The 20693-nt window shown below is 40.2% G+C and overlaps 2 protein-coding genes across 6 annotated transcripts in view; one reads left to right on the forward strand and one right to left on the reverse strand.

Annotated features, from left to right (window-relative positions):
* The window catches only part of mbpa (myelin basic protein a), a 354691-nt gene that overhangs the window by 127109 nt on the left and 206889 nt on the right, over window positions 1-20693 (reverse strand). The window lies entirely within an intron of this gene.
* Window positions 1-20693, forward strand: part of atp9b (ATPase phospholipid transporting 9B) — a 79671-nt gene that overhangs the window by 28825 nt on the left and 30153 nt on the right. For all 5 annotated transcript variants that reach the window (XM_085790715.1, XM_085790713.1, XM_085790712.1 and 2 more), the window contains 5 exons: window positions 3157-3232; window positions 6942-7018; window positions 13989-14149; window positions 14832-14974; window positions 16673-16785. In XM_085790715.1, coding sequence (XP_085646841.1) covers window positions 3157-3232; window positions 6942-7018; window positions 13989-14149; window positions 14832-14974; window positions 16673-16785 — 570 coding nt within the window. The remainder of the gene's footprint in view (window positions 1-3156; window positions 3233-6941; window positions 7019-13988; window positions 14150-14831; window positions 14975-16672; window positions 16786-20693) is intronic.

Here is a 20693-nt window from a genome sequence, read left to right on the forward strand (position 1 = left end):
TTCAACATTTTGGCAAATTGGCCCATTGCCATAATCCCTATAGTCACAGCAGTAGGTTCGTTACCTTTAATTGTCGGTGCAAGCTGTTTTTAGAACGGCGGAGCAGAGCCGTGAGCTGCTCAGAGCTACGCTACGGAGGCTCATGGGATTTCTTTTCCCTCTTTTCGTTTCCCTCATCAAACTCATCAAATATAAAATCCCAAAACTCCAAAACGCTTTTGTGGACAAGTTGTGAGCTGCACATTCACCACGCTATGAGATAATAATGGAACGTTACGAAACTGAGACGTTTTTGAGGTAAATACAGGGTAAATGCAGAGTCTGCTTGCTGAAAAACTGTCCCTGAAGGCAACGTGCATCAGTGGTTTTGCATGAATTTCCCTCTAAAACAACTCTGTCTGGTAACGTTGTGTTATTATCTCATAGCGTGGTGAATGTGCAGGTCACAACTTGTCCACCAGAGCGTTGTGGAGTTGTTGGATTGTGTATTTGATGAGTTTGATGAGGGAAACCAAGAAATTCCTTTAGCCTCCGTAGCGTAGCTCTGAGCACCCTGCCGCTTCGCTCCTCCGTTCTAAAAATAGCTTACACCGACAATTAAAGGTAACGAACCTACTGCTGTGACTATAGGGATTATGGCAATGGGCCAATTTGCCAATGTTGAACTATCCCTTTAATAGATCCATGCGTTTACCACAATGACTGAAAACCATGGAAACGTAACATACAATTCCACCGGAAATGCAAAACCGGCTTCCGGTTTTGACCGTAGATGACGTTCGGAAACTTGTGGATAAAACACATTCTGCTTTGTTTAACACTTTTGTGGTTATTACATAACTTGTTTGACATCTTGTGATTCAAATAAAGAAAAGACCATTGAATGAGAAGGTGTGTCCAAACTTTTGACTGGTATTTATCACCTTATTATTATTATTATTATTATTATTATTATTATTATTATTATTATTATTAACCAGGGAGCGACATCCACATGTGTCACTGTGACGTGTCGACAACCAGCAGCTTCGGCCTCTTACATCACAGGCAGCTCCTCCTCCTCCTCCTCCTCCTCCTCCTCGCTGCTGCTCCTTCATCCCGTCGTCGTCGTCGTCGTCCTGCTTGTTGCTCAGTGATTTTTTTTTTTTTCTCCTTTCTTTTTTTATTAATAGCAGATTAGCGCGGCCCCCACAGCGAGCAGAGCCGCGGTACAAAGGGAGGCTTTGTGGCCACGTCTTCACTCTTGGCCACACACCAGGCTTAGTGAGCGAGCACTTCCTCCGCTCATTCATCCTCCGCGGCCTTTCCTTTGCAGAGCGTGTGCTTTTTAAGTCCGAGGCAGGATGGGAAAAAAAAAAACCGGGTTCCCACAGATCAGATCCGCAGCAAATGAACTTACCTAGACTATGTATGAGGGTTTGTTTAGTTTTTTTTTTTGGGAGGTTTTTCTCCTGCGGGCGGATATTGTGGCTTTGTTTGTGTGGTCTCTTCACCGAGACCCCGAGCACTTATGAAGCCAATGTCAGAGCCAACGTCCTGGAAACTACTGCCACTTATTTTTCATGCAGGATGTGGCTGCTGCTGCTGCTGCTGCTGCTGCTGCTTAGGTATCATAATTATCATATCAGTGAAAGATATTTGAGCCGAAACTGGAGCCCGCTTGACTCTGCACTCCTGACTCATGACATTTTCAGCATTCATCTTTATTTAAGCCGCAAGAGGAGGAGGAGGAGGAGGGAAACAGGAGGCTCCCTGGAGGCTTGTTTATCACTGAAATCTCATCTATGTGTGCACCTTCTCTCTCTCTTTTTTCTCTCTCTATACTGTTTTTAAAAGCAGCCAAATCCAGGCAGGAGTGAGTGAGTGAGTGAAGTGTATTGATAAAGGAGCTTCTGTATCGCTACAGTCGGCACAACTGAGTCGCTTCAGTCAGGTGCTGCTGCAGATGAATGACTGAATGGAGCAGCAGAGCTCAGCTGTTCTGAGCTGTTCTGTTCAGGCTGCATCAAGGCTTCACAGCCAGAAGAGGTGTTTTATATTTTAAAAAAATAAGCAAAAGAAGAAGTTTGTACAGATCTGTGTGGAAGGGCAAAAATGGTTTAAAACCACAACGGAGAAAAATCAAGAAGCGCTGCACGGTTAATTGAAATACTTAATTTAAGTTGCATGAGGAGGATGCATGCATGTAAGATGAGACTTTATTTATCTCTCAATATGCAAAATTATAAGTGAACGCATCTCAAGCAGGTGGAGGTGGAAAAAGAAGGTGATGAACAGGGAAAAAGAGAATTCAGTTCAACAATAAAAACTATAGGAAAACTCTGAAAAACACAAACTATGTGCAGAACACACACATAAAAGAGTGCAACATAAATATGAAAAGTGCTTGTAGAGGAAAACGAACATTGCACCGAACAAAGTGTCCACATTATTGTGCATCGTTTGCACCTTAAACATTTACCACAATGAAGAAAAACTAAGAAGCGCTGCAGAATTCATTGACATAAAGAACATAAATTGCAGAAAATTCAAGTGTAATGTCCATGTTGCAAGAGCTGCAGTTTATTTTTTGATAGAATTAGACTTTTTTAATCCTTTTTAATAGGCAAATTGTGACAGTGTCTCAGTCAGGTAGAAAAAGAAATGTTGGACAAGGAAAGAGAGAATTGAGTAAAAACTGTAAGAACATGTTTAGATAAACATAAACTGTGAAGAATAAACACAAAAGAGTGCAACATAAATATGTAACGTGCTTGTAGATTGCACCAAATAAAGTGTTGACATTATTGTGCATCGTTTGCACCTTAAAAATGTTTGTATTTATATTTTTTTCAGTGGATATAAAATGCAAAAATCATATGTGCAGTGTGATTTTTTTCAATGCAAATGGTGCAGCCATGTAAGCTGCAATCTAAAAAAGGTAGAAGTCCTGCTTCAGTTTTCCTTACCTGCTGCAGGGCGACACTGACAAGATGTTAATTAGCAGTCGGCTAATTGCAGAAATAAATTAACAACATTGAAGACGTTTTATTTTTTTTTCTCTCCTCTGTGCGGTGGGATTTATTGTCCACAGAGTCGGAGACAGAGTTTGATGCCAAAGTAAAAACCAACAGGTGAACTGACTCAGAGTTTGTTTTGTCTGTTTTCTCTCTGCAGGAGGACGCCGACCCTCAGATCCACGAGAGTCTGAGCATCGACAACACTCTGTGGGCGAGTACGGTCGTCGCATCCGGTGAGTGGACGAAACCTTTTCACGATAGTACATCCATCTTTTTTTCATATTCTTTTTTTTAAATCTTGAAAAACGACAAAGAAGTTTCTCCAGATGAGAGTGAGTGAGTGAATGAAGGGTTAATAAAGACGGATAATAGAGGAGGAGGAGGAGGTTGTGTGACCCCGGTGACCCTGGTTCAAGTGCAGACACGAGACCTTGTCGAGTGTTAAATCTGGAGATAAAGAAGGAAACACAAACTCATCCATCCAGGTTTTTTTGAGTTTTGCTCCAGATTTGTGAAACATTTGAACCCTTAGAGGTCTGAGCTCATTCTGGATGTTTGTTTCAATACTTTTCACAACTTCACCTCAATGATCTGACAATTATTTTTCCACGTTTTTAACATGTTGTCCCATGAAAATACACAAAAGTTGTATCAGCCGATTCCACCACTTCTTTCTGTTTTTTATAAAAAGACAAAAATATGGAATTTCTTTCTATATATTTGTCTTTTTTTGTCATTTTATGTCTTTTGTGTCGCCCACCCGTTAACACCCAGATAAATATTTTTTTTTACCATGAAATTAATTAATTAATTTACATGTTCGATCAATGTCAAACAGAAACTGGGAGAAAGTTTAACATTTTCACTTTTCCAGTTCAAGTTTTTTTGTCATGGCGCTTTGAAAACATCACGCCGGTGTGATCATAGACCCTGGAGGGAATATATTAAAGGTCTAGTGTGTAAAATGGAGGGAAAACCGAGACTTCCAGCGTTCAGATTCTAGATTACAGAGTATTTCAGGAGCATGGAGCTGTAGATATAAAAGAATAATTATAAGGCTACGGAAACCAAACACATTTTACTTTATAGCGACTATATACACTTATACTAATATATTCATGGGGAGTAGATTCAGATTTTAACAATAAACCTCAACAATTACTACACACTGGACCTTTAATAGAAACCAAAACAATAACAATGAGTGCGTTGGCATGCACACAAATAAAACGATTATTAGAATAATCCATTAATGCTAATAACGCGTTAATGCTCTTCAATGATCTGTTCTCTGAAAAAAGAACAATCTTGTTAACATGATTCTTTACTCAAAACCTCAGGTCAGTCTCTACGTCGACATAGTTTTTTTTTTCTTTTATCTTTATCTGTTTTCCTTGGATGCATTTCAGCAACGAATGTCAGCGCACAAGGGATTCAGTCCAACACTTCAAAATAAATAAATATATCTGTAAATATCAAAGTATAAACTAACAATGCCAAGATCGTACAGAATCAAATCATACCAAAACAATGCAAGTTGAATAAAATAACCATATAAAAGGAAAAGGAAAATGAAATAAAAGTAAAACAAAGAAAAAAGTAATAGAAAACTGTTAAACCGTTTTTTCATAAACCGATAACTGCCATAATCCGTTTACATGTCCACTTAAATAATCAGAAAACGACTTATTAGTGTCTTAATGATCTGTTCTAAAGTTGTGTTGCAGGGTTTATAATATGGCCCAAACACAAAACAGCATTACTTCAATCAAAAAAGTTGCTTCAAACAAAAAAAAACGTCACTTCTATCAAAGAAAACATTTTCAATCAAAGAAAAACAGTGTTCAAATGCATTTCTTTTTGAGTCTCAACTATATTTTTGCATTCAAACACTTTTTTTCTTGGATTGAAAAGGTTTTTTTATTCAAGTGAAGGTTTTTTTTATTGAAAAATATATTTTTTGATTGAAGAAACCTTTTTTTTGATTGAATAATAAAGACACAAATCTACCGTCATAGTTTTTGATTGTGAAGCTGTTGTGTAGTTGTGTAGTTGTGTTGTTGTGTAGTTGTGTGACTGTGAGGTGAAATCCTCTCTCTGTCACTTCAAACCAACAATTCCCCACAGGAACGTTCCCGTCAGTTGAGAGCGTTTGTGACGCTCCGGGTGACGATCGCAGCATTGATCTGCGGTGTCGCTCTCCTCTCTGGCCTGACCTTGACCAGAACAACACACACACACACACACACACACACACACACACACACATAAAGCACTGGCTTCGCCCCCTTACATCATCGTTGCCCCCCCCCCCTTGGGCTTCGGTCCAGCTGTGACGAGAGAATTAAACTGTTCGTATATTCAGATTGAAGCGACGCCGCACGCTGAGCCGCGCTCCATTTGTCACGGCGCTCAATATTTCTGAAGTTGGACGTCAGCGAGGAGTCGTTTATCACCGACCGACGACCTCCTATCGGCTCCTGGGGGGGGGTTTAATTTTTACTTTAATTTTATTCCCTTTCCTTTTTCTGGTTATACTGTAACGCCTCATTGTCATGGAGACGATATCTCCCTAACATGTTGGAGGAACGTCTTCAGATTCGGTACACACGTCCACCAGGACCTGACGATGAACTGGTGATGTTTTGGAGGCTGAAGGTCAAAGGGCGAGATCGCAGTGACCTCACAAAACAGACGCCCCGTGATACGATATTGAACATTTTTTAATATCCTGATTATTACTAAATCAGATTATCTAAGAAGAAGAAGTTTGCAGTCCGTTCATTTCTCCCCAGTCATTTTTATTCTTGATAAATGTGCTTATCAATCAACAGACCGACCAACACAGCCCAAAAAACTACTCTTTTATTCAGAGCTACGCATGGTGGTTGGTTGGTTTTCCTTCATCAAACTCATCAAATACACAATCCAACAACTCCACAATGCTCTGGTGGACAAGTTGTGACCTGCACATTCACCACGCTATGAGATAATAACACAACGTTACCACACAGAGTTGTTTTAGAGGGAAATACAGAGACTGCTTAATGAAAAACTGTCCCTGAAGGCAACGTGCATCAGTGGTTTTGCATGAATTTCCCTCTAAAACAACTCTGTCTGGTAACGTTGTGTTATTATCTCATAGCGTGGTGAATGTGCAGGTCACAACTTGTCCACCAGAGCGTTGTGGAGTTGTTGGATTGTGTATTTGATGAGTTTGATGAGGGGAAACCAAGAAATCCCATAATGAGCCTCCGTATAGCGTAGCTCTGAGCAGCTCACGGCTCTGCTCCACCGTTCTAAAAATAGCTTGCACAGACAATTAAAGGTAACGAATCTACTGCTATGACTATAGGGATTATGGCAATGGGCCAATTTGACAAAATATTGAACTATCCCTTTTAAAGCTTATCACAAAATGAAGAAACCACTTCCAGACTTCACACAGATTGTTTTTATATTTTGTGGATAAACCGGATGTAACTGGGACTAGTCTGTGTGGCGGAGGGATACGACTCCATTTTCAACTTTCTTCTTTCTTTTTTTTTTAAGTTTGTGGTTTCAGGTTCAGTATTATTGAGGTTTATTAGCGGCTTCGCTCTCTCTCCCATCCAGCTGCTGCTTTAATATTAATGACTCATTAATCCTCAGTAATAAGGCCACCGTAATGAATCGGCAAATAAAGACGGGGGCAGCGTATTGATCCGGTTTTATGAGGTTCCACAGGGCGACGGTCGCCACCGCCGGCCGGATTAAACTCCTGTCGCTCGGTCGCTCGGCTCGAGAGGCGGCGAGACAAAACGGCCTTATTGTGTTTCCTCTTCATGCAGTTCATCTTACTTGACCAAGATGAGTGTGTGTGTGTGTGTGTGTGTGTGTGGGAGTGTGTGTGAGGCCTGGTTAATGAGCAGCATTACTTTCTTTGTCTCTCGCTCTTGGCAGGAACCGTGATCGGGGTGGTGATCTACACGGGCAAAGAGACCAGGAGCGTCCTGAACACGTCGTACGCCAAGAACAAGGTGAACACGGCTTCTTATTCTACTTCTTCTTATTCCTCTTCTTGCAGGAAAGTCGCCAACGAGACGTTTTGCTTCCTCAGATTTATTTTATTAGTTTATTCCTTTTTTTTCCCAACACTTTTTAGAGGTTATTCCACATTTCACCAACCTCCTTTTCATATTTTTCTTTCTTAAGGGGACAGTTCAACATTTTGTCAAATTGGCCCATCACCATAATCCCTATAGTCATAGCAGTAGTAGGTTCGTTACCTTTAATTGTCGGTGCAAGCTGTTTTTAGAACGGCGGAGCAGAGCCGTGAGCTGCTCAGAGCTACGCTACGGAGGCTCATTATGGGATTTCTTGGTTTCCCTTCATCAAACTCATCAAATACACAATCCAACAACTCCACAACGCTCTGGTGGACAAGTTGTGAGCTGCACATTCACCACGCTATGAGATAATAACACAACGTTACCAGACAGAGTTGTTTTAGAGGGAAATTCATGCAAAACCGCTGATGCGTGTTGCCTTCAGGGACAGTTTTTCAGCAAGCAGTCTCTGTATTTCTAAAACAACTCTGTTCTGTACATTTCAAGATAAGAAAATAAAGTAAAAGAATAGAATTTATAAAAACACAAATAAAAGCAAACAGGCATCTAAAACTACCAAATTTCAGTTCATTTGTCAAAACCTGTGTTTTTCACTGTATTAGTTTATTATTTTATGTAATTATGGATTTTTTTTTACATGATCATTTTCCTTATCCATTAATTTGCTGATTATTTGTTCGGTTCACTTGAGGTCAGAAAATGATGGAAAAAGGCGACAACCATTCACTAAAGTTCAAGATTACGATTTAAGTCTTTGTTTTGTTTTTTTTCAAACCTCTTTATCATCATCGATTCATCACTACACAAAAATAAAACTGCAAATTCTCACAGTTTAGAAATTTTAATAATTTTATTTGTCAGATTAATGTAAAAAAAAAAAGTTCCTGTTGTTTGATCAATTGTTTCAACCCTCTGAGAAAGACTCAGTATCAGTCCAGATAAATAATAATCATAAAGTTGTTTCCCGTTTCTCCTGTGTGAGGTGACGGCAGCGTAAACATGGCGGCTCTACTCTGTGAAAAAAAATAAAAATGAAAAGCTCCAGAGAGTAAAAACACAGAGTAACATCTGCTCTAAGTTCCCTGCTGCCGTCTTCTCTCCCTCGGCCTCTAATCACCAATCAATCACCGCGACAAGGTGCTTCTTTAACCTTGACTCCTCCTGATAACGTTGGCCCGTCAGCGCTAAAGGTCAACGCCGCCCGCCGCTAATTAACCAGGAGGGAAATTAACTAACGGAGGATTAAAGTGACATTTTCAACAGGAAGTTTAATCCAGCCGAGTCTGAGTCCGAGTCTGAGTCCAGAGTTTAGTTTTTCGTTCCCACGTCGAGGAGAATTAATGGAAACTTGAACCTGGTGATTGAAGTCTGGACCGACCGGGTTAAACTGACGGAGGCAAAGCTTCAGCGCCGCCATGTTGGGGCCTCGCTGTGACAGTTTCACCTGCAGCTCTAACACTCCTCTTCTTCCTCCTCCTCCTCCTCTTCCTCTTCATCCTCCTCTTCTTTCTCCTCCTCCTCCTCTTCTTTCTCCTCCTTCTCTTCTTCCTCTCCCTCCTCCTTGTGACCTCTTCCTCCTCCTCTTCTTCTTCCTCCACTTCTTCATCTTCTTCCTCTCCCTCTTCCTCCTCTTCTTCCTTCTCCTCCTCCTCCTCCTCCTCTTCCTTCTCCTCCTCTTCTTCCTTTCCCTCCTCCTCCTCTTCTTCCTCTTTCTCCTCCTCCTCTTCTTCCTCCTCCTTTCTCTTCTTCCTCTTCCTCCTCCCCCTCTTTCCCTTCTTCCTCCTCCTTTTCTATGTCCTCCTCCTCTTCTTCTTCCTCCTCTTCTTCCTCCCTCTCTTTCTCTTCTGTCTCCTCCTTTTCTATGTCCTCCTCCTCTTCCTCCTCTTCTTCCTCCCTCTCTTTCTCTTCTTCCTCTTCCTCCTCTTCTTTCTCCTCCTCTTCTTCCACTCCCTCTTCCTCCTCCCCTTTCCCTTCCTCCTCCTCCTCCCCCTCTTTCTCTTTCTCCTCCTTCTCTTCTTCCTCCTCTTCTTCCTCTCCCTCTTCCTCCTCCCCTTTATCCTCCTCCACTTCTTCCTCTTCCTTCTCCCCCTCTTTTTTTTTCTCCTCCTCTTCCTCTTCTTCCTCCTCCTCCCTGTCTTTCTCTTTCTCCTCCTCTTCATCTTCTTATTCCTCCTCCTCCTCTTCCTCCTCCAGCTCAGTTTTGACACCAATGTCTTTTATTACACTGATGTGGCGGTCGAACAGCAGCAGCAGCAGGAGGAGGAGGAGGGGGGAGGTGTTGGACGAGGGGAAGGGGCAGGTGGAGGAGGAGGGGGAGGAGGAGGTGTGGGGGGAGGTGAGGGGAGGGGGGGCTTTGGTCAGCGGTCGGTGGTGTTTTGTGTAAAGCTTCGGCAGCTGAGAGGAATTCAATATTTCAAGGAGATGATGTCAGAAGTGCCAATATGGAGGCTGGAGATTGCGGCGGCGGCGGCGGAGAAAGTCGATGGCGTGCGACGTGCGTCCTGGAGGTTCTGGCCTCATATAATCTGTTGTGACACGGCGCCGGACAAAGAGCTTCAGCCGGATCAATCTGACAGGACGACGGAGACGCAGCGACTCTCACTTTGGCGCTGCCTTTTGTCTCCGGACGGTTTGACAGAGCGGAGAGACACAACAATGTCGTTTGACAAGCTGCTCAATAAAGATTGTAGGTTTGAAGTGTCGTGTCCAGCAGCAGCAGCAGCAGCAGCACTTTGTCACGTCCAGTTGAGTTGATTTGATTTGTTTCAGCTCCAGTAACAGAGTCGCTCCAGACCTGCTGCTCTCGGTAGAAAAAAAAAAACTACAAACAGCTCCTTTAAACGTCCTGCATCAGTAATAATCGTTATGATTGACGGTAATAAACTCAGTTTCTGTCTCTCAAACTGAAATCTGAAAAATCTGTTTCAGTTTAACGTCTCGACCTCCTCAGTCTGCTGCTCGTCGTCGTCACAAACTCTGAACAAAAACATTCTGTTTACGTTAACACATAGAATCGGTCACAAGGTTTTATGTTTTTAATTCAATCGATACGTCCTTTGTTACAACTCACCTTAAAGGTATAATGCGTAGGAATTCCTCCCATCTAGCGGTGCGGTTGCATATCTGAATGTATTCTTGATGTTGCATTCACGTGAAATCGGGCAGACGTGAGACAGACAACAGACGCTGCATGTAACAGGATAAACAAGCGTCTATGTAAACAAGTGGTCCGCCAGCACGAGGCAAAATAATACAGGCGTGACAATATGTTGTCATGGTGATGTCGTATTGTTTTACCGTCTTTCTCTGGTGGAGTAAAATGACGTCCGGTGGGTTTGCCGACGGCCGTCTGCCTGACTGCACCTGAATGCAACACCAGTGCCTCCGTCCTTCCTCACACTACACAGTGGTGACAGTTTTAACAGGCCGAGCCCACAGCTCCGCTCAGTTTCCGTGGTTACCTACGGTCACGCTGCCACTCAATGTAAAAAAAAATGGCGATGCAACATGGCCGCCTCGGTTCGGTGCGTCGCCCACTTATGTATTTGTGACGACTTGTAACAACTCATTCTAAGGTACCAGAAAGCTTTACTTTGTATGCGGCTGTGATTCCACTTCAGTGAAATACAGATTTATGAAAGCAGTATTTGATTTTTGATAATAAAAAGCCAAATAAGTTACACACTGGGGCTTTAAATAAATAATTACATATAATCAGTCATCAGGGGGTGATGCTGTTCCCTCTGTCTGCTCTACTCTGTCATCTCATCGTGTAGCGCTGCATTTAATAAGCCATCAACACTTTTCTTGCACCTGAACGCTGACTGAACTTTGATCACACTTCACAGCTCAGCATTTTGTTTTTGTATTATTATTTTTTTCAGCATTCTTTATTTTTATGGTTTGCATATTCTTCTAACGAGACGTTTCGGTTCCTCAGATTTTAAACCTCAGGGAGTTTATTTTATTAGTTTACCCACTGTAATCCTTTTTTTTTTTTGGTCAAACTCTTTTTAGAGGATGTTCAACATTTCACCAACCTCCTTTCCACATTTTTCTTTTTTAAATATAGAATACATTCGTTAGACTTTCCTTCAACTACTTTACAAATCCAAACAGGGATGAGCTTTAACCCATGTGTGCATTCAGACAGACTGGTAGACCGTCATTGTTAAAAGAAAAACTGATGTTAGTGTGAAAACAAGTAAAACTTTCAAACATTCAGGGTAAATAAAAAGTGTTTCTTAAATATTAGATCAGGCTGCACTTGAAAATAAGAATTTTGTTCTTAATTTGCTTGCCTGGTTAAATAAAGGTTAAATAAATCAGTGAGATTTTTACTGAAGTTGTCAGAACCTGAACTTATTGACGAGTCCCATCGTCTTATGGATTTATGTTTTTATCAGATCAGTCGATAGATGATGATCGCTAGTGAGCTGCTCGTTAGCGGCCGCTCGGCTCTGAAGTTTCTCTTTTTTTTCATATTCTTTGGTTTGTTGTAACTCATGAATATTCACTGCTCCTCCTCCTCCTCCTCCTCCTCCTCCTCCTCCTCCTCCATCAGACTTCACACACATGCTAAAAAGTACCAAACCACACACAAACAGACCTGAGACGGCGGCTCTGAGATGAATGGAAGTAAAATATGCACTTTTTAAAAACGTATTTAAGTCTGAGAGGAGGAAGTTTTTCACAGGCGCTGTGTGAGGATGAGGAAAAGTTAGAAAGAGACTTTTCTAGTTTTAGTTAAGGAAACAAAAGAAGTTATTTATTTAATTCATTCTATTATTATAAACTGTTTAAAATCAGATTAAACATTAGATTACAGTTAGACCTCCTCAGATTATTATTATTATTTTTTTTAACTTTTTTAGTGGTTTTGGGATGAATGGAAGTAAAATATGCACTTTTAAAATGTGTTTCAGAAGCAGAAAAGAGACTTTTCTAGTTTTAGTTTTAACAAAAGGAAAAACAAAGGATATTATTTATTCATTCTATTATTATTATAAACAGTTTAATGGAAACTCAGCTCAGATTAAACATTAGATTACATTTAGACCTCCTCAGATTATTATTATTTTTTACTTTTTTAGTGGTTTTTGGGATGAATGGAAGTAAAATATGCACTTTTTTATTCATTGATAGCATCTTTTAGGTTTGAGGTAATTGAGTCCTTTTCTCCCCCTCCTCCTCCCTAACCCCCTTGACTGAATGAAGAATGACTTCATCTGATCCTGGAAAATTTAGCCGGTCCATTGTCGGAGCGACGGGAGGAGGAGGAGAAGAGGGAGGAAGAGGGAGGAAGGAGGAGGAGGAGGAGAAGAGGGAGGAAGGAGGAGTTTGAGTTTGCGCTCTGTCTTAATTTTTCTTCATTTTAATCCACCCAAACCTCCTATTTTTCTCAAGAGCTCAACCATGAACCATGTAGTGAGGCTCAGTGCTGCTGCTGCTGCTGGTGGAGGAATGTCGCCTCCTCCTCCTCCTCCTCCTTCTCCCTCCTCCTCCTCCTCCTCTTTTGTGTTGTTGCAGCGGAGAGAGGGAGGGAGGGAGGGAGGAGGAGGAGAGATGTTGTTATGTCCTTGTGTTTTTCTAAGCGTGCACGGTGCTGCGGCGTTCAGATGAAGCGCTGCCAGAAAGGGGGACGGGCTGCTTCTTTTATTTGACGTCTTTTTCCCACATGCTCCATTGGCTGTTGGAGATACACTCGAAAAATAAGACGACTCTGACCCCCTTCTTCTAATTCTTTCTTTCTTTTTCTTCTTCAATATGGGAACTCTCTCTCTCTCTCTCTCTCTCTCTCTCTCTCTCTCTCTCTCTCTCTATGTGTGTGTGTGTGTGTGTGTGGCCTTTTGACTTTGTGCTGCATTCAAGGACCAAAACTTGCAGAATGACACCAATAAACTTATTTATGTTTTTGAGAGGAGCAAGTTTTTCACAGGCGCTGTGAGGGAAAGTTAGAAAGAGACTTTTCTAGTTTTAGTTTTAACAAAAGATGTTATTTAATTCATTCTATTATTATAAACTGTTTAAAATCCGATTAAACATTAGATTACAGTAAAACCTCCTCAGATTATTATTACAGTTAATAAACTATTCATTTATTACTCTCCTCCTCTTCCTTCTTCTCCTTTTACTCCTTTTTCTCCTTCTATGTCTTCTTTATTTTCACTATATCATTCTTATTTCTTCCTCTTTCACCTCTTCTGTTTCTTCTTTGTCGCCTTCTGTCTTCTCCTCCTCTTTTTTCTTTATTTTTCTCTTTCCTCATCTTTTTCTCCTTCTCCTTCTACATTTTATTCCTTCTTCTCCCTCGTTTGTTCCTTCCTTGTGTTTATTATAAACCTTTTGATTATTTATTTTCTTCTTCTTCCTTTTCTTCTTCTCCTTCTCCTCTTTCTTCATCCTCTTTTTTCTTCTTATCATTACCATCTTTATTTCTCCTTCATCCTTCCTTCTTTTCTTCCTTTCTCCCTTCTTTTTCCCCTGCCTATTCTTCCTTCATTTTTCATCTTCTTCTCATCTTCATTTTTTTTATTTCTTCTTTCCTCCTCATATTCATCTTTTATCTATCTATCTATCTATCTATCTATCTATCTATCTATCTATCTATCTATCTATCTATCTATCTATCTATCTATCTATCTATCTATCTATCTATCTATCTATCTATCTATCTATCTATCTATCTATTATTCCTTTCCTGTGTGTCACATTGTGAGTAGCAGGCAGGACAATTAAAGAGACTTTTTACTCTTTTTTACTCTGAATCGTCTCTTTGTGTTTATTATTAAAAGTTTTTCAGGTGTAAACGAGCATCACTCTCTCTTTGCACCATCATCTTCATGTGTTTGACCTCTGACCTCTGGTCTCCTGGTTGCAGGTCGGCCTCCTGGACCTGGAGCTGAACCGCCTCACCAAGGCGCTGTTCCTGGCCCAGGTCGTCCTGTCCGTCGTCATGGTAGCGCTGCAGGGCTTCGTCAGCACCTGGTTCAGAAACCTCTCCCGCTTCGTCGTCCTGTTCTCCTACATCATCCCCATCAGGTGAGACGACACCGAGGCCGGAAACACACACACAGACGCTTTATCTGTTTTTAAAGGGATAGTTCAACATTTTGGCAAATTGGCCCATTGCCACAATCCCTATAGTCATAGCAGTAAGTTCGTTACCTTTAATTGTCGGTGCAAGCTATTTTTAGAACGGCGGAGCAGAGCCGTGAGCTGCTCAGAGCTACGCTACGGAGGCTCATTATGGGATTTCTTGGTTTCCCTCATCAAACTCATCAAATACACAATCCAACAACTCCACAATGCTCTGGTGGACAAGTTGTGACCTGCACATTCACCACACTATGAGATAATAACACAACGTTACCAGACAGAGTTGTTTTAGAGGGAAATACAGAGACTGCTTGATGAAAAACTGTCCCTGAAGGCAACGCGCATCAGCGGTTTTGCATGAATTTCCCTCTAAAACAACTCTGTCTGGTTAGGGTTAGATGTTGAAAATGTTGAACTATCCCTTTTAACTGTTTCTTGTCTTTGATCTGAACGTCTCGTCTGTTTAACGTCTCTAACTTTAACTTTTTCCTCCTCCTCCTCCTCCTCCTCTTCTTCCTCCTCCTCCTCCTCCTCCTCCTCCTCTTCCTCCTCCTCCTCCTCCTCCTCCTCCTCTTCCTCCTCCTCCTCCTCCTCCTCCTCCTCCTCCTCTTCCTCCCGTGTTCAGCCTGCGTGTGAACCTGGACATGGGGAAGTCGGCCTACGCCTGGATGATCATGAAGGATGAAAACATCCCCGGCACCGTGGTCAGAACCAGCACCATCCCCGAAGAACTGGGCCGACTGGTTTACCTGCTGACGGACAAGACGGGTGAGAGGAGAGACTGACAAAGTTATAAATGACCTAGAAGATGTTCATAGTGATGATGAGTTAAAGGAAAGGGAGGCAGAAATCTAGAAAAAAGCTTTGAGTTGAGTCCACACGGTTCTCATCCCCTCAGCCAGAGCAGCGAGTAGAGAAAAAACGTCTCTTTCTTACGTTTTAAAACGTCCAAATAATACGAATAAGGGCTGCTGCTCTGTGATTGGTCAAAATCAACCGTCACAGGTAGATTCTTTGCAGGCTGAAAACAGAGCCTAGGGGAGACGCAGACGTCTGATCTTTTTTCACATCACTTTATTTACATTATCCCCAAGGTTAGTGTGTAAGTTTTTGCCTAATACTGTCAAAAAAAAGCTGCCTCCCTAGCCTTTAAAGGTACAATATGTAAGAAATCTAAAGCAACTGGCTGTAAAACCATCCTAATATGTCACAGAGACTCAGGAATAATGTTCATATAACATACTGAACTCACCAGTCAGAGCTTTTATTTCTCTCACACGCAAAAGTGACCTGGAGAGATGCAGCCGCATATGAGAGGAGGATCGCGGCTGTGTGCGCATAGCATGTGTGTTCCCCTCCACTACACGGTTACAGCTGATCGCTGATCGCTCTCATCAATGAGAGTATTTTCACCGCAGCACAACCCTCTTTTTTTCTCTCCTTTCATCAGCTCCAAACTCACTCTTCTGCACCGCGATTACAAACCACAGCGTGCTTTCCAGCACTATTTTTTAATTTTTTATTTTTTACACATATTTTTACACTCTATCTATCTATCATTCTATCTATCATTCTATCTATCTATCTATCTATCTATCTATCTATCTATCTATCTATCTATCTATCTATCTATCTATCTATCTATCTATCTATCTATCTATCTATCTATCTATCTATCTATCTATCTATCTATCTATCTATCTATCTATCTATCGTTCTATCTATCTATCTATCTATCGTTCTATCTATCTATCTATCGTTCTATCTATCTATCTATCTATCGTTCTATCTATCGTTCTATCTATCTATCGTTCTATCATTCTATCTATCGTTCTGTCTATCATCTATCTATCTATCGTTCTGTCTATCGTTCTATCTATCGTTCTATCTATCGTCTATCTATCGTTCTATCTATCGTCTATCTATCTATCTATCTATCTATCTATCTATCTATCTATCTATCTATCTATTAAAATTAAAGAGACTTTTCTCGTCTTAGTTTTAAAGTAAATAAATAGATTTCAAGACGGGTGAGAGGGGAGGGGATTTTTTTATTTTTTATTTTTTACACATATTTTTATTTTATTTTTTTTCAGAGCACTTCCTATGTGCTAACGTCAGACGCACGCTCATCCACAAGCCAATCACTGACAATTATAAGCAGGCGCAGCCCTTGCGGGTAATGACGTCTTGACGTAGGTAGATCCTTTAGTCCGCTGTCATAATAGCAGTGTGAAAGCGAACTTTACTGGACTATATGGAAACAATGTAACAACAAAAAAAATGAAGTCCGGACTATTAGGTGTGAAAGTGCCCTTAAACATTAAACACAGTCACACAGGTAAAAGCAGTCGTGTGCAGCTGTGTGTGTTTCCTTTCTGCTCTGTAACACAGCTGAACGCACCTGTTCTCCTCTTCTCCTCCTCTTCTCCTCCTCTTCTCCTCCTCTTCTCCTCCTCCTGACAGGAACTCTGACCCAGAATGAGATGATCTTCAAGAGGCTTCACCTGGGAACGGTTTCCTACGGCACCGACACCATGGACGAGATCCAGAGCCACATCATCCAGTCGTACGCACAGGTGAGCTGCTGCTGCTCTACAGGATACAGACAGGGGTGTGTGTGTGTGCGTGTGCGTGTGCGTGTGCGTGTGCGTGTGCGTGTGCGTGTGCGTGTGCGTGTGTGTGTGTGTGTGTGTGTGAGACAGGTGTTCACAGGAAAAAAAAAACCTGTAGATGAATCAAGGCTTTAAACAGATAAAACACACACTTTGAGTTCACTTGATCATAAACACAACAACGAGTTCAGAAAAGGGAACAGACAGTTTTAACAAAAAACTGAAAAGGGAATTTGTTGATTGACAAATAAAATTTAAGTTTAGATTAAAACTGGATTTAAAAAGAAGCTAAAAACTGCTCTGTTCTCTTTAATCCTGAAATATAGATCCATTCATTTTGCTTATTTCTTATTTCTTAATGTGCTTTTCCACAAAAATCTGTTAATAATGGGCTATGAAAATAAATTAGCACTTTTTTTTGCATTTAAAATGTAATATATATATATAAATTAATGATGTGATGGTTTAAATGTTGAAGCCTACCTGTTAAAATACAGAATATGCTGCAAAATACCTTTTAATTTTAAGAATATAAACTTTTAAAAAGCATCAGAATCGGCCTTAAAACTACTTCTTATTAAAATCTCAGGTCATTTAGAAAAAGTTCAGGTGTAAATATATAAAATTAATTTTGGTTTCAGTTCATTTGTGTTTTTTTCAAGTCTTTTAATCAATATAAACAGATAAGTCTTCATCAGTGATATAAACATATCAGCTTCAGTCTCTAACTAAACAAAGTTTCAGCCGACTCATCACTTCCGATACGTTAAAACACAAACTGGTCCTGTTTGTTCCTCCTCTTCTCCCTGTAGATCGGTTTAATCCGTTTTTATAACAAACCCGTACTGTATTATTGTTATTGTTCATTCATCAGTCGTCGTCTCTGGAGCGGCCGCCTGCTCTGCAGCTCTGAGTGTTTCCTCAGATCGTGACAGAACGATATTGTTTGCTGTCAGCTCCAGATCCAAACAGCTGTTTGACAGTGAAACCATCTGCCCCCCCCCTCCCCACCCCCCACCCCCACGCCCTCGTCTGTAATCGCTGCTAATGAAAAACCACTGAACGTCCCTTTAGTCGAGGCGGAGCAGAACAAAACTGTGACTGTCAGCGGAGGAAAAGAGGAGGCACAGGAAGCTTTTAGTAATGCTCTTATCTCTGTTGAATCATGTTGAATCAATGCTTTTTTTACCTACCTTATCATAATTATAGTTAAAGTGAGTTTATTTCATGGTTTACTGATTAATCATTCACAGATTTTTATTCTGACCACCAGTTCTAAACACCAACATTTTCAATTTAAAGTGATATACAATACAACAAAAAAATGGCAAAACTTTTGCATTAAAGAAACAAGAAGCAGGAAACAGATTGTATTACTTTACTTTAGTACTGTTACTATATTTATTAATTACTTGAGTTACATCTTCAAGCTACATAAATGTGTATAGATCACTAAAATTACTGAACTTATCTGCGATATAATGATTCATGAAAACATTAAGTTTATAAAAAGATTTATATCCAACTTATAAGACAAACGACAGAGCAAAGAGAGACGGGTTTGACATTTTCCCTTTAGTTACTTCAACAATAACTGATGTTATTACTTTACTTTATTCTGACCAACAGTTCAAAACACACATATTTACATTTTTTACGTTAAAGAAACAAGAAGCAGGAAATGTTTCACATTTTTTATTTAGTTACATATGTTGCTCTATTACTGTTTATATATTTATCACTTTAGTTACATCTTAAAGCTACATAAATAAAAACAAATTACCAAAATTACTGAACTTACCTGCTACATAATGATTCATGAAAACTCTTGAGTGTATAAAAAGCGCCATATTCAAGTTATAAGTTAAGTTATAAGTTAAGTTAAGATATAGAACAGAGAATAAGAGACAAGTTTGACATTTTCCCTCTAGTTTACTTCAACAATAACTCATTTTATAATGATATTTATTATTTTAGTTACATATTAAAGCTACATAGATAAATAAAACAATTAAATAACTTGATCAGTTGATTGTTTCAGCAGCTTATAACTTCAACTACTTCATTAAAACAGAAAAAAAAATTCAACATGTCGACATAAGTTTATAAAAAGCTTAATTCAGTTTAATAAAACAAAGTTTTTCTGTGCCGAGCCGACGTAACGACCTCCATCCGTCTCTCTGTGACTCGTCCTCTCGTGTCCTCGCTGGGACTGAAGGTTAATAACAACAATAATAATAATAATGATGATGATAATGACGGTGATAATGATAATAAAGAGCCAATCCCAGAATGCATCAGGAGCGGCGCTCGGCCCTCAGCGGGTCGTCCTCACGCAGACTGATGCTTCCTGTCAGAGAAACAGCAGAACAAGTGAAAAGGCCCTGGAACCAGATATGACACCATAAAGATGATGATGATGATGATGATGATACCCCCCCCCCTCGTTGTGTCAGAGTGATGAGCTGCTGCTGCTCTGGGATCAGATCCACCAGACTGTCAACTCACAGGGAACACTCTGATGTTTGAGATTCAATTTTTTAATATTTTTAAGGCAAGAAAGGAAAGAAAAAATGGGCTATTTCTCTTCTTTAGCGTGTTTTCTTTCAGACTAGAGGAAAGAAATGGTAGAAAACCCACATTAAGGTGTTTTTATTTTTGCTTTCTTTATTTTGTCTTATTTCGTCTGTAAATTTCACCTAAATTCACCAAAAGTTAAAGGGATAGTTCAACATTTTTTGGCAAATTGGCCCATTGCTATAATCCCTATAGTCATAGCAGTAGGTTCGTTACCTTTATAGAGGTAAATTCATGCAAAACCACTGATGTGCGCGTTGCCTTCAGGGACAGTTTTTCATCAAGCAGTCTCTGCATTTCCCTCTAAAACAACTCTGTCTGGTAACGTTGTGTTATTTATCTCATAGCGTGGTGATTGTGCAGCTCACAACTTGTCCACCAGAGCGTTGTGGAGTTGTTGGATTGTGTATTTGATGAGTTTGATGAGGGAAACCAAGAAATCCCATCATGAGCCTCCGTAGCGTAGCTCTGAGCAGCTCATGGCTCTGCTCCGCCGTTCTAAAAATAGCTTGCACCAACAATTAAAGGTAATGAACCTACTGCTATGACTATAAGGATTATGGCAATGGGCCAATTTGACAAAAATGTTGAACTATCCCTTTAACATGCTACTGTGACATACTGTGCCGTGCCTGTTGTCTGACCCATGTCATGTCAGGTATCATTCTCTCTCTCCTCAACAATGATGTAGGCTCCGACAAACTGTCATTTCCTTCGTATCCGCAACCAATCATAAAAGTACGATTGACATTAACAATCTATATCATTTTACAGTCCAAGTCTTTAAAGGCCGTTTTCTCAGAAATAGTTTTTCAGACTCAGACTCTGAGCTAGAAATCTCCACTTCAGCAGCACTTACAGACACCAAACCTTCCACTTTGATCCCTTTCTATATTCTGAAGGTTTTTACAGAGGTGATTGTTGATATATCATTCACAGCCTCATTTATACAACATTTTATTACTAACAACATGGAGAAGTTTGATTCTTTTTTTTAGGGCTGGTGACAGTATTTTCTCATTTACAGAGTGATAAAAAGAGATATCTAAAATCCTCTGTAAAAACTAAAGACTCTTAATATGTCAACAAAATAAAACAAGAATTTTGAAAGTAGCTTTATCCATTGGTCAGATTTCTGTCCTGGAAATATATGCAAATGAGCGCATATTTAATTAGATATAGCCTCATTTACATATTTAAACATTAAAAATTTGACAAAACTTGTAATACAAAAAATAATCGTCTCAATGCGAGTGATAAACTTGGGAAGTTTCATGGTGATCCCTGTTCACCTG

This window comes from Trachurus japonicus, chromosome 11 (genome assembly GCF_045865225.1).
Source record: "Trachurus japonicus isolate A0001 chromosome 11, Traja_1.0".
NCBI lineage: Eukaryota > Metazoa > Chordata > Actinopteri > Carangiformes > Carangidae > Trachurus > Trachurus japonicus.